The sequence below is a fragment of the Leucoraja erinacea genome, chromosome 3 (genome assembly GCF_028641065.1).
Source record: "Leucoraja erinacea ecotype New England chromosome 3, Leri_hhj_1, whole genome shotgun sequence".
In the NCBI taxonomy this organism is placed as follows: domain Eukaryota; kingdom Metazoa; phylum Chordata; class Chondrichthyes; order Rajiformes; family Rajidae; genus Leucoraja; species Leucoraja erinaceus.
In genome coordinates, this window is record NC_073379.1 from 111562538 (window position 1) to 111576135 (window position 13598).

The window sequence follows — 13598 nt, forward strand, 5'->3', positions numbered from 1 at the left end:
CATGGATAGGTGATGTTTTGGGTCAAGACCCTTCTTCAGACTGATTTTAGGGGGGGGGGGGGGCAGAGAGAAAGATTCCAAAAAGAGAGGGAGCAGAACAAAACATGGCAGGTAATGGGTTGACATAGGGGGGGGGGGGGAGGGGAGGGTTGACAGGCAGATGATTGGAACAAAGATCAGAGATAAGAACAGTAGATGTGAGACAGGTTTGATGAATTGCAGATAGTGAAGTCAAAGGACAAAGGGGGAATGGGGGGGGGGGGGGGAAATAAATAGGTTGGGCACAGGGGCACACCGCCTTCCCCGGGGACAACCCCCCCCCCCCCCCATGCCAAGAATTCCATTTGCTTTATTTTTTAAGTTACCTATGTGATTTCTGTCTTCGAAGATATAAACAAAAGCTGGAGTAACTCAGCGGGACAGGCAGCATCTCTGGAGAGAAGGGATGGGTGACGTTACTGGTCGAGACCCTTCTTGGGACCACTCAATCGGAAGAAGGGTCTTGACCTGAAATGTCACCCCCTTCCTTCTCTCTAGAGATGCTGCCTGTCCCGCTGAGTTACTTCAGCATTTTGTGTCTATGTTCGGTATAAACCAGCATCTGCAGTTCCTTCTGACACTATGATGTCTATGTTCAGTGACTTGTATGTGTACTAATATAATGATAGCACTGGTATTCTGGTAACTTTAACACTTTCCTATTTGTTGCGCAGTTCTTCTTATATTTCTTTCCAAAATGCTTTACAATTTTTTACACTGAAATGAGGATTTGCTAAATCCTGTCTCCTCCAAATTTACTTGACAGTTCGCTTACCGCCACAACAGATCAACGGTGGATGTGATCTCACTGGCTCTCCACTACCCTCTGGACCACTTGGACAACAAAAACTCATATGTCAGGCTGTTATTCATTGATTACAGCTCGGCATTTAACACCATCATCCCCCATAAGCTGGTTACCAAACTCGCAGGACTGGGTCTCTGCGCATCCCTCTGCAATTGGATCCTCGACCTCCTCATCCACAAACCACAGTCTGTCGGTACTGGTGGAAATATGTCATCCTTGATAACAATCAGCATGGGAGCACCTGAAGACTGCGTGCTCAACCCCCTGCTGTACTCACTCTTTGCTCATGACTGTGCAGCCGGACATAGTGCAAACTCCATCATCATGTTCGCTGACGACCACTGTTGTGGGACGAATGACAGATGGTAATGAGTCAGAGTATAGAAGTGAGATCGACCGACTGACCAAATGGTGCCAGCTCAACAACCTTGCTCTCAACACCAGTAAAGCCAAGGAACTGATTGTGCAGTTTGGTAGGGGTAGGATATGGACCCACAATCCTGTATATATCAACGGGACGATGGTGGAAAGGGTCAAGAACTTCAATTGCATATTTCCAAAGATCTTTCCTGGTCCCAATGCACTGATGCAATTATAAAGAAAGCACATCAGCGCCTCTACTTCCTGAGAAGATTACGGAGAGTCGATATGTCAAGGAGGACTCTCTCGAACTTCTACAGGTGCACAGTAGAGAGCATGCTGACCGGTTGCATCGTGGCTTGGTACGGCAACTTGAACGTCCAGGAGCGGAAAAGGCTGCAGAAAGTTGTGTCCACTGCCCAGTCCGTCACCGGCTCTGACCTCCCCACCATCGAAGGGATCTATTGCAGTCGCTGCCTCAAAAAGGCTGCCAACATCATCAAGGACCCACACCATCCTGGCCACACACTCATCTCACCGTTGCCATCAGGAAGAAGATACAGGAGCCTGAAATCTGCAACATCCAGGTTCAGGAACAGCTTCTTTCCCACAGCCATCAGGCTATTAAACACGCTGTCATACAAACTCTGAACTATAACAGCCAATTGCAATTTATCTGTTTATTTATGTGTATATATAAATGGATTATGCTATATAGACACACTGAACTGTTCTGTATTTATGCTTAAAATACTCTGTGCTGCAGCAAGCAAGAATTTAATTGTCCTATCTGGGACACATGACAATAAACTCTCTTGACTTGACTTGCTTTAATTCATAATTCTGTAATCCGAGCTCTCTCTCACACAAAGTCATGGAATTCAACACTGAGCTCACCTCCAGGAATCACTGGTTCAACTCATTCCTAAGGAATGCAGACATTACCCAGTTGTAAGTGCGTACATTTCATACTTTATCTGACTTTCCAGTCCAGGAATTCAAATTCTTTTATGGTCTTGCTCTGCTTTGAGTGATCCTTTCATCCACTTCTGGAATATTAGTTCCCTGCTTTGCTTAACCAATATGCTGGAGTTTACATTTTCTGGCAAAATATGCATGAGAATTGTTTCCCTAAAACCACAATGTCTTCTGCACCATTTTTAATACCACTTATCCCTACATTGGACATGATTTTTTAAAATAGTCTTAAGTCTCTATTTGCCCTTTGCAGACATTTTTCCACGGGTGTTAAACTTGTAATTGCATCAGAAAAGAAGACACAAAAAGCGGGAGTAACTCAGCGGGACAGGCAGCATCTCTGGAGAGAAGGAATGGGTGATGTTTCATCAGACTGGTTAGGGATAAGGGAAACAAGCAATATAGACGGTGACGTGGGGAGATAAAGGATAGATGAAACAGTTGTAATTGCAACAACTGTCGCATTAGCATGCTTTACATGTTATTAATCACATGAATGGATTTAGGCATCTTATTGGGAGATGGTTAAGCAGGAGAGACAATGCAATCTTCAGCATCAGGTCATTGTAATGGGACTCGAGTGAATCACAACAAAAATCAATGACTTGCATATCCCACCCAATATATCACCAACTTACTGGATCATACAATGTCACTTTCCTACTGACAACGTCTGATCAAGCAGAATTTGTACCTAACGGTTGTGGCCTCAGCTCATTTCACACAGCTGTGAGCCTCACAAACACGTCTCAAATACTGTACTAAAAACACCACATGCATACAGTGTGCGATATCCATTGGCAAGCTACCCAAACCCTTGCCATAGAAGGTGACAAATAATTGTGGGAAGCTGCAGCAGATCTGTATGGGACAGACATGACTACATGGGACAGACATGACTACATGGCCATCCCTGCAGAAGAAAGATTCACCATAACTAGAACAATGGATTTGTTGAGTTTAGCTTTGTTTATTATCACGTGTACCGAGGTACAGTGAAAAGCTTTCATTGTGTGTTAAACATTCACTGGAGAGAGAATACATTATCACAATTGAGCCATTCACAGTGTACAGAAACATGATAAAAGGAAGAATAACATTAAGTTCATAATAAAGTCCAGTAAAGTCCTATCAAAGATAGTCCGAGGGTCTCCAATGAGTAGCTTCGGACTGCTCCCTAGCTGTTGGTAGGATGGTTCAGTTGCCTGGTTATTAAGGTTTTTATTATTAAGATTAAGATGAATAATAATGAAAATTATTATGGTTATCAAGTGTTACCAATACAGTGAAATGACAGAAGATAACAGTATCCTCAAAACTGTTTTGCCTCATTATCCCTTAATCTGTTTATTTACAATCTACAAATTGTCACAGTCTGCCCTCTCCTCATTCTCATCCACTTCACCTCCCTGTACTTTTCCACCGGTCCCTCCTTCTCCTCACCTGCCTGCTTGCCACTCCCCTCTCATCAGCCCAACTCTCCTCACCTGTTGCACTCAGTTGCCTCTGATCACCCATTAACCCGGTATATAGACTCTCCTCACCGTTCACATAGTGCCAGATTGTTCTCAGCGTTCATGCAAGACTCTCCAGCGATTTCCCGACTGCCTACACGGATTCGAACCTGCCTGCCCCTGACCATTCCGTCCTGTCGTCTTCCCGGATATCACCTCAGCCTTCTGTCCCCGACCACGGCCTTCGTCCCGTACCTCCTGGTTTCTGTCTGCCTCTCTCCTGGGCTGTTTGGTGAATCCCTGCAACGGCTCCTCGACTTCCTGCCTGGCTTCGACTCTCCTTTCGTCTGTCCCTCGCTGGTTTGTTTGCATCGTGTGTTGGATCTCCTGGATACCGGACCTTCCGCTACCCCGACTACATCTCCTGCCTGCCCCTCTTTGGAACCCTCGCTCAATCCTGAGCCTCTGTGTGAGTACGGTGTACCCATTACTGTGTTACTACTCTGTGTTACAGTATCGTAATAAAGTTCATTACCAATTATACCTACCTGATTCTGTGCTGCTATTGGGTCCAAGCTATACCCGTTACACAAATGGTACAAGGATGCATCAATTCATTCTCCCTCTCCCTTTTACCCCTGAGTCAGCCTTATTCCTTCCAAATAGATAGGAATTGTAATGGTGAAAAGGAAGGAAGAATCATCATCGCCCAATTGAACACCAGGACACAGCAGCTCAATAACCAGACAACTTGAGGAGATGCTGAGAACAATTGAACTGATTGTGGACTTTGGAAGAGGTAGGATGGGGACCCACAGTCCCGTTTATATCAATGGGTCGATGGTGGAAAGGGTCAAGAGCTTCAAATTCCTGGGCGTGCACATCTCTGAAGATCTCTCCTGGTCCCAGCACACTGATGCAATTAAAAATAAAGCACATCAGCACCTCTACTTCCTAACAAGATTACGGAGAGTCGGTTTGTCAAGGAAGACTCTCTCTAACTTCTACAGGTGCACAGTAGAGAGCATGCTGACCGGTTGCATCATGGCTTGGTTCGGCAACTTGAGCGCCCTGGAGAGGAAAAGACTGCAAAAAGTAGTAAACACTGCCCAGTCCATCATCGGCTCTGACCTCCCTTCCATCGAGGGGATCTATTGCAGTCACTCCTCAAAAAGGTTGGCAGCAGCATCAAAGACTCACACCATCCTGGCCACACACTCATCTCCCTGCTACCTTCAGGTAGAAGGTACAGGAGCCTGAAGACTGCAACAACCAGGTTCAGGAATAGCTACTTCCCCACAGCCATCAGGCTTTTAAACTCCTCAAACAAAACTCTGAACATTAATAGCACATTGCACTTTATCTGTGTGTGCATATATATATATATATATATATATATATATTCATTGGTATATGGATACACTGATCAGTTCTGTTCTGTATTTATTTATGCCTACTTTTTTTTCTGTGTGCTGAAGCAAAGCAAGAATTTCATTGTCCATCTGGGACACATGACAATAAACTCTCTTGCATCTTGAATCTTGAACGTAGCCAGGAAGCTTAGTGTTGCGCAAATTTTGGACAGTGGAGCTGCACAATAAAAGGAAACGCATAAGGATTTCACGAGGCAGCTGATGGCTATAAAAAATGAAATACTTTGCGCTTTAGCAGGTCTTGCAGCAAGCTTGAGGGACAGAGAGGAATCCAGGACCAAATATGTAAAAGGCTTTATATAGAGCTGATCTTTTCCATCTGGATAGTGCAATAGAAGTGTAGACCTCCGCCAGTTACGCTCAAAATCCACTTGGCTGTGGCTCAGGTAGTAACATTACCTTTAGGAAGAAAGACTGGATAGACTTGGTTTATACTCTCTAGAATTTAGGAGATTGAGAGGGGGATCTTATAGAAACTTACAAAATTCTTAAGGGGTTGGACAGGCTAGATGCAGGAAGATTGCTCCCGATGTTGGGGAAGTCCAGGACAAGGGGTCACAGCTTAAGGATAAGGGGGAAATCCTTTAAAACTGAGATGAGAAGAACTTTTTTCACACAGAGTGGTGAATCTCTGGAACTCTCTGCCACAGAGCGTAGTCGAGGCCAGTTCATTGGCTATATTTAAGAGGGAGTTAGATGTGGCCCTTGTGGCTAAGGGGATCAGAGGGTATGGAGAGAAGGCAGGTATGGGATACTGAGTTGGATGATCAGCCATGATCATATTGAATGGCGGTGCAGGCTCGAAGGGCCGAATGGCCTACTCCTACACCTAATTTCTATGTTTCTATGTTTCTATTATCATGCAAGTCAAAGGACTATAGCATCAATTACCAAAGACACAATCAACGCCTGCACTTTAGTAGTAACTCCATTAATACCTTTATGGAAACTAGCTGGACACTGGAAACAAATTTCCTGCTCCATTGAATGTTTAGGTGAGACAAAATCAAGACTCTTTTTGGCCTCGGGAAAGGACATAAAACTTCCAATGGCACCATTTGGAAAAAGTACAAAATGCCAATGGCAGTGTTTCTTAATCAATCCACATTGGAAACATAGAACCTAGGACCATAGAAAATAGGTGCAGGAGTAGGCTATTTGGCCCTTCGAGCCAGCATCGCCATTCAATATGATCATGGCTGATCATCCCAAATCAGTACCCTGTCCCTGCTTTTTCCCCCATATCCCTTGATTCCTACAGCCCTAAGAGTTATATCTGACTCTCTCTTGAAAAAATTGGCTTCCACTTCCACACATTGACAACTCTCTGGGTGAAAATGTTTTTCCTTATCTCAGTCCTAAATGGCCTATCCTTTATTCTTGAACCGTGACCCCCTGGTTCTGAACACCCCCAACATCAGGAACATTTTTCCTATAAGATCTATAAGATTCCCTCTCATTCTTCTAAATTTCAGTGAATACAAGCCCAGTTGACCCATTCTTTCATCATATGTCAGTCCCGCCATCCCAGGAATTAACCTGGTGAACCTACGCTGCACTCCCTCAATAGCAAGAATGTCCATCCTCAAAGTAGGAGAGCAAAACTGCATACAATACTCCAGGTGCGGCATCACCAAGGCCCTGTACAACGGCAGTAGGGCCTCCTTGCTCCTACACTCAAATCCTCTCGCTATGAAGGCCAACATTCATTCACATTATTAAATAACAGATCTGAACATTATGACAATGTTTAAGAGGGAACTGCAGATGCTGGAGAATCGAAGGTTACACAAAAAAGCTGGAGAAACTCAGCGGGTGCAGCAGCATCTATGGAGCGAAGGAAATAGGCAACGTTTCGGGTCTGAAGAAGGGTTTCGGCCCGAAACGTTGCCTATTTCCTTCGCTCCATAGATGCTGCTGCACCCGCTGAGTTTCTCCAGCTTTTTTGTGTAACATTATGACAATGTTGTTTGTAGGAATGTATTCCACACTAATTGGTTGTTATAGTACTTACATGGCAAGAAATACAAATCTGAAATGAGTACACAACAATGCTTTGACTCAACTAGCACCCGGCATGAAAGGCTACAAGCAGCTTCTTAAAGCTGATTTGGTACTCACACCACCAAAGAATTGGGCACCTTAAAATCAAATGTTACTGCCCAAAGTCTTAATAGGACTCTAAAGACAAGAATGATTAGTAAATCTCACAGAATTGTAAGAATATAATTTGTATGCCTGAAATATTATGGATAAATAGAATAAAAGTATAGTTAACATGTGTTAAACTGAGGGAAACTGTGACTTCAGAATCACTCTGATAAACCAGTTGCAAGAACATTTGAATCATTTAGGGTCCATTTCCCAAGTAAAATTCAAAACGTTTGTCTGTCAGAACATGAACTCAGATTACCACAGAGATGCCAAATCTTCTGCAGGAAATCTAATAGATCAAGTACCGCAATAAATTATTAAATCATATATAGATATATATAGATATATAGATAGATATATAGATAGATATAGATAGTAGTTGTTGTTATATGGCTTACAGCTCATGACTTCATTTTGAAATCTCAGTTCTTATAACAATAAACATCACATGCATACATTGTGCGATATCCATCGGCAATTAGAAAATTCATCCATGGCACGTGTGCGATGATGATGTATCTGTATGTCGAACTTCCACTCAGAAAATAGTTTCCATTGAAGTTCAAGTTACTGAACTTGCAAAGTGGAGTGCAATGCATATAAACCATTGCACACAGCCATGGATGAATTTCTTCCCAATTGTGACTGCAGAAAAGGTCTCACCTCTTATCCTCCAAAGCTTTTGGGGGTTCTGCCACTTCAACCTTCTGCTTTGGATTCCGATAACGTCGCTTTCGACTTGGTGCTATGTCAACCATGTCATGCAGACCGCTGTCAATGGGATCACCTTCGCATGGATCTAAGAAGACCAGGAGACAAATGAGATGAATATCTGTATATTAAAGGGGAGGGATGTTAAATGAAAGGGAAAACCAATCTCAAACATCATTCATTCATTCATCATCGTTGAAAACATTAGCGACGCAGTGGTGCTGGTTTCCAACGGGAACGGTGACGGACGCACCACACATCTCTGTCCTCCAGTTCCTGCGGACTTCCGCCGCTGGAAGTATAGGATTTTGGTGTGTGTGTGCTTTATCATCATTCCTTACAATGCTATGTACGACAGTGATCACAACTTCTACTGAAGTGTGGATGGCCGTTGGCTCGCTAGAAGCTCATCCGCCCTTTGACAGGTCTTGTTTTTGGTCCTGCTGGGGGTCCACAGCCCCCTCCTCACCTGGCAAACCAGGTGGGGGAGACGGTTTAGTCACCGACTATCCGACCATGGAGCAGGTAGCACGGGATTACATGGTACCCGTGGCAGGGGGAACTCTCTCCCCGATCTGACCTAATCTCAAACCTAGAACATGCATTGAACATGTTGGCTACTGTGTGGAATTACCACAAGGGAATGTGCGCTATTTCTCAAGAGTCAAGAGTGTTTTATTGCTATATGTCCCAGATAGAACAATTACATTCTTACTTGCAGCAGCATAACAGTACGTACACACAAAAAACAAACGATAATAGTGTAATATTAACAATAATAGTCTCTGTAGTTCAGAACTTATTTGAGGTTGTAGTGTTTAATAGCCAAATGGCTGTGGGAAAGAAGCTGTTCCTGAACCTGGTTGTTACAGTTTTCAGGCTCCTGAACCTTCTTCCTGATGGCAATTGTGAAATGAGTGTTTGTTCAGGGTCTGGCATACGCTTTGCTAGCATCATTTGTAGAAAGAGGTGAAATAAAGAAAAAATATCTACCCATAAATGTAAGGCCATCTCTCCTTGGTCAAATTGAAAGCAATATCAGATTCAGATTCAATTTTAATTGGCATTGTCAGTGTACAGTACAGAGACAACGAAATGCATTTACAGAGACAACGAAATGTTACAATATGTTAGATGAATATATAATTGTACAGATAACCGGAAAATATAAATGTATGAAACATGAACTCCTGCTTTATTGGCTAACTTCAAAGAATTAAAACACTTAAAAATGTTAAGAAAACTCCATGTTTAAGAAAGAACTGCAGATGCTGGAAAAATCGAAGATAGACAAAAATGCTGGAGAAAATCAGCGGGTGAGGCAAACATAGAAACATAGAAATTAGGTGCAGGAGTAGGCCATTCGGCCCTTCGAGCCTGCACCGCCATTCAATATGATCATGGCTGATCATCCAACTCAGTATCCCGTACCTGCTTTCTCTCCATACTCCCTGATCCCCTTAGCCACAAGGGCCACATCTAACTCTCTCTTAAATATAGCCAATGAACTGGCCTCAACTACCCTCTGTGGCAGAGAGTTCCAGAGATTCACCACTCTCTGCGTGAAAAATGTTCTTCTCATCTCGGTTTTAAAGGATTTCCCCTTTATCCTTAAGCTGTGACCCCTTGTCCTGGACTTCCCTAACATCGGGAACAATCTTCCTGCATCTAGCCTGTCCAACCCCTTAAGAATTTTGTAAGTTTCTATAAGATCCCCTCTCAATCTTCTAAATTCTAGAGAGTATAAACCAAGTCTATCCAGTCTTTCTTCATAAGACAGTCCTGACATCCCAGGAATCAGTCTGGTGAACCGTCTCTGCACTCCCTCTATGGCAATAATGTCCTTCCTCAGATTTGGAGACCAAAACTGTACGCAATACTCCAGGTGTGGTCTCACCAAGACCCTGTACAACTGCAGTACAACCTCTCTGCTCCTATACTCAAATCCTTTTGCAATGAAAGCTAACATACCATCTCGCATTTCTTTACTAGCCTGCTGCACCTGCATGCCTACTTTCAATGACTGGTGTACCATGACACCCAGGTCTCGCTGCATCTGAAAGCAATATGTTGGATCGGCCACCATTACAGATAATAAATAATCTATGGCAACATGTGAAATGAGTGTGTGGTCAGGGTCTGGCATACGCTTTGCTAGCATCAATTGTAGAAAGAGGTGAAATAAAGAAAAAATATCTACCCATAAATGTAAGGCCATCTCTAATAGATAATAATCTATGGAGCGAAGGAAATAGGTGACGTTTCGGGTAGAGACCCGAAACGTCACCTATTCCTTCGCTCCATAGATGCTGCCTCGCACACTGAGTTTATCCAGAAAACTCCATGTAGTTTTTTTTTAAAAAAAAAAACATTTCCCTCAAAACAATTGCTCTCCCCTCAAAATAATGCGCTCACTTTTATAAAGTCAGTATTAACCTTTCACACACAGGATTCAAATCTAATCATTAATGCTTTATTATGATTAATGTTTAGTGTTTTCTGAGTCATTCGTAACTGTCACTGTATGTCATGTTATTACTTGTGGGCGGAGCACCAAGGCAAATTCCTTGTATGTGAATATACTTGGCCAATAAACTTACTTACTTACTTACTCTTGTTGAGAATGCCTGCATTTGAATCAGAGAGAGTAGACAAACAATTCAACTTGGTCCATCCAACCTCCCTCTGAGTGGCATTGTGTTTACATTATAGACCGTCTCTGCCTTTTAACTAACACCTCATTTCACCTATACAGCATCCCCCTACTGCGTTTTTTCATACAAATAATTCTTTGTTCGTTAGAAGAGGTCAATTGACCGATTGAGAATCTGCTGGTACTCAAAACAATTTCATTTTTCCTTTTATTTCCAATAATCTCATACTTCAATCAGCTCCCCAACATTGGCACTGGGTGTAAATTTACAATGATCAATGACCTAACAATCAACACACCTTTAGGGCATGGGGAGAAATCAGAGTAGCCAGGGGAAACGCCCATAGTTATAGAGAACATGCTCACTCCATGCTGATTATCACTGAAGGTCAGAATAGAACCGTTCATTGGAGACAGTGCACTATCTACAGCACCATCATGCTGGCCTAGTCAGATTACTGATTATTCATTTACTTTAAAGTACACAGCATCCTTATTAATTAGATCAAAGGTTTTTCAGGCATGACATTTCCACCTAGTTAAAAAGTTTCCGACTGTCGAACCCATCTCTGCCTCTCATCATTTTACATACTTCTATTAGATCTTCCCTCAACCACCGACGTTCCAGAAAAAAACCCCATCTAAGTTTATCTATCCTCTCTTTATAGTTAATGTCACTCTAATCCAAGCAGCATTCTGGTAAACATCTTCTGCACCTTCTCCAAAGCCTCCACATTCTTACTGCAAGGGAGTGACGAGAACGGCACGCAGTACTGTGGTTTAACCAAAGTCCCATAAAGCTGTGTCATGACTTACAGACTCTTATACTCAAACATGTTGATATTCTTTTACACCAATAAAAATCCTATCAAAAACATTCAGATTGGACCACAATGAAAAAAGGCATCAAAAATGGTGTAATAATACAAAATTCTTAGAACTATGTAAGAGCAACACAGTGGCGCAGCGGTAAAGTTGCTGTCTTACAGCGCCAGAGACCCAGGTTCGATCCTGACTATGGGTGCTGTCTGTACAGAGTTTGTACGTTCTCACCGTGACCTGCGTGGGTTTTCACTGGGATCTCCAGTTTCCTCCCACACTCCACAGATGTACAGGTTTGTAGGTTAATTGGCTTGGCATAAATGTAAATCATCCCTAGTGTGTGTAGGATAGTATAAATGTGCGGGGATCATTGGTCGGTGTTGACTCGGTGGGCCGAAGGACCTGTTTCCGTACTGTTTCTCTAAATAAACTTAACTAAGATGTCTATTTAGTTGCTTTATGAGTTGATTTAATTTTATTGTAATGATCTTGTGAAGATGGATCTCATATTTGTGACAGAATATTGGCGGGAGTCCCTCACCAAATAGGTACATTTTCACAGCATTCAACCAGTGTATCAATTGAATAAAATTAGAAGAAAATGTGTGTCAGATTTTGCTGTAGTGAGAAATCTCTCGACACTTGTCACTAATTAGACATATCCCAGCACCTTTCAGCCCAGAACATTTGTTTCCATTAAGCCACTGGAGGTTTTAGCTGATAACAACATAGATAACAGGGACCTGAGGAAAGAGGCCAGGTAAGTGCTTCTCCTACTTACTAATCTGATAAAAGTATTGAAAAATAAACAGCGTATGGACAGAATGCAAAATGAGAGCATATTGAATTAAGTGTTAAATCAGATACGGGAAGAGGCATAACATGAAAGATTTGATTAAGGAAGGGAGAAGAGGAAAAAAAAAATGAGATATTTAAAATTTGAAAAACATTTAATATCTGAATGATTGAGGCTCCAGTTTTGTAACAATTCATTTTTCATCAGGTCAATTTATATTGATTAACAATGTTAAAAGGGTACTCAAGCTTGAAATGATGTTTCTGTGAAAACGTTGCTTTCACCATGAAAATATAGCGACTTCAGCTAATTCAGTCAATCAAATCACACAAAGAAAAGGTTTTTACTGTATCTGGGTACACATGACAATTATAAACCACAACCAATCAAAGATGAGGCAAAGATGATGTTTTTAAGTATACCAATGCAGATCAACAACCTTTAGGTTTTTGGACAAAAAGCATCTAATCAGACATAATCTGGAGTTACAATTGTATTTGTGCATGAATAGTGGAATACTGGTAGCTGTCATAGTTTTGGTGGCAAAATTGAGCTTGTAATTTAAAAAAGTCACTGCAGCAGAGATCAAACTTCTAAAACTCCATGCTAAGCTGCATCGATGAAGTCATTTACCTTCTAAAACAATCCAATCCAATAATGGCTGAAAATACAAACTAGCTGGAGAAATGTTGGGCCACACAATCTCCCGAGATAGCCCTGGATCAACTGGCTGATAAACTCGTAACTCAGCCTTTCCTGAGCACAGGATGGAGCCTGGTAACATATGATGAGCGTTTCACAGCACTGGGCCTGTATTTGCTGGAGTTTAGAAGGACAAGGGGACACCTCATTGTGTTAATGCTGGCTAAATTGGACTTCAAAATTCGGTGAGTTTCAATTGATAACTGCTCGTTTCTAAGGACTTCAAAATGCGGTTAAGTTTCAGGGTTGCTAGGAAATTTGGTCAAATTGGGATTGCTCTCTGCAGAGCTGGGACAGGCTGCAAAGAGGTGCCCGAGTGTCTGGAGCTTAGATACAATTTGCAAGCAAAGAATAGGAAACCCTGCAAACCCTGTCAATCTGGTGCAAAATGCATAGAATGGATTGGATGGCTGAAAACCAGACATACACCTTGTAAATAGTTGTAAATAATGTTGCAGAGTCTGACTTTGCCGAGTGTTAATTGGATGGGGTGTTGAGCCTTGTCTGGGTTTTCTGTACATCAGGGTAAATGTTTCTACATTTGTTTCCTCTCGAAGTCCGCTGTGAATACAATGTATTGAGCTGTTGTATCATTGGGTTAGGGAAATGCCTGTTATGTATGGGGTTAATCGATATCAGTAATTGGGTGATTAGGAGACCACCCCCATGTGGTTCGGCCCCTCGAGGT

General features: G+C 42.3%; 1 protein-coding gene across 3 annotated transcripts in view; it reads right to left on the minus strand.

The window, feature by feature from the left end:
* xrcc4 (X-ray repair complementing defective repair in Chinese hamster cells 4) overlaps positions 1-13598 on the minus strand; it is a 417291-nt gene that overhangs the window by 133627 nt on the left and 270066 nt on the right. For all 3 annotated transcript variants that reach the window (XM_055633394.1, XM_055633392.1, XM_055633395.1), the window contains exon 7: positions 7890-8025. In XM_055633394.1, coding sequence (XP_055489369.1) covers positions 7890-8025 — 136 coding nt within the window. The remainder of the gene's footprint in view (positions 1-7889; positions 8026-13598) is intronic.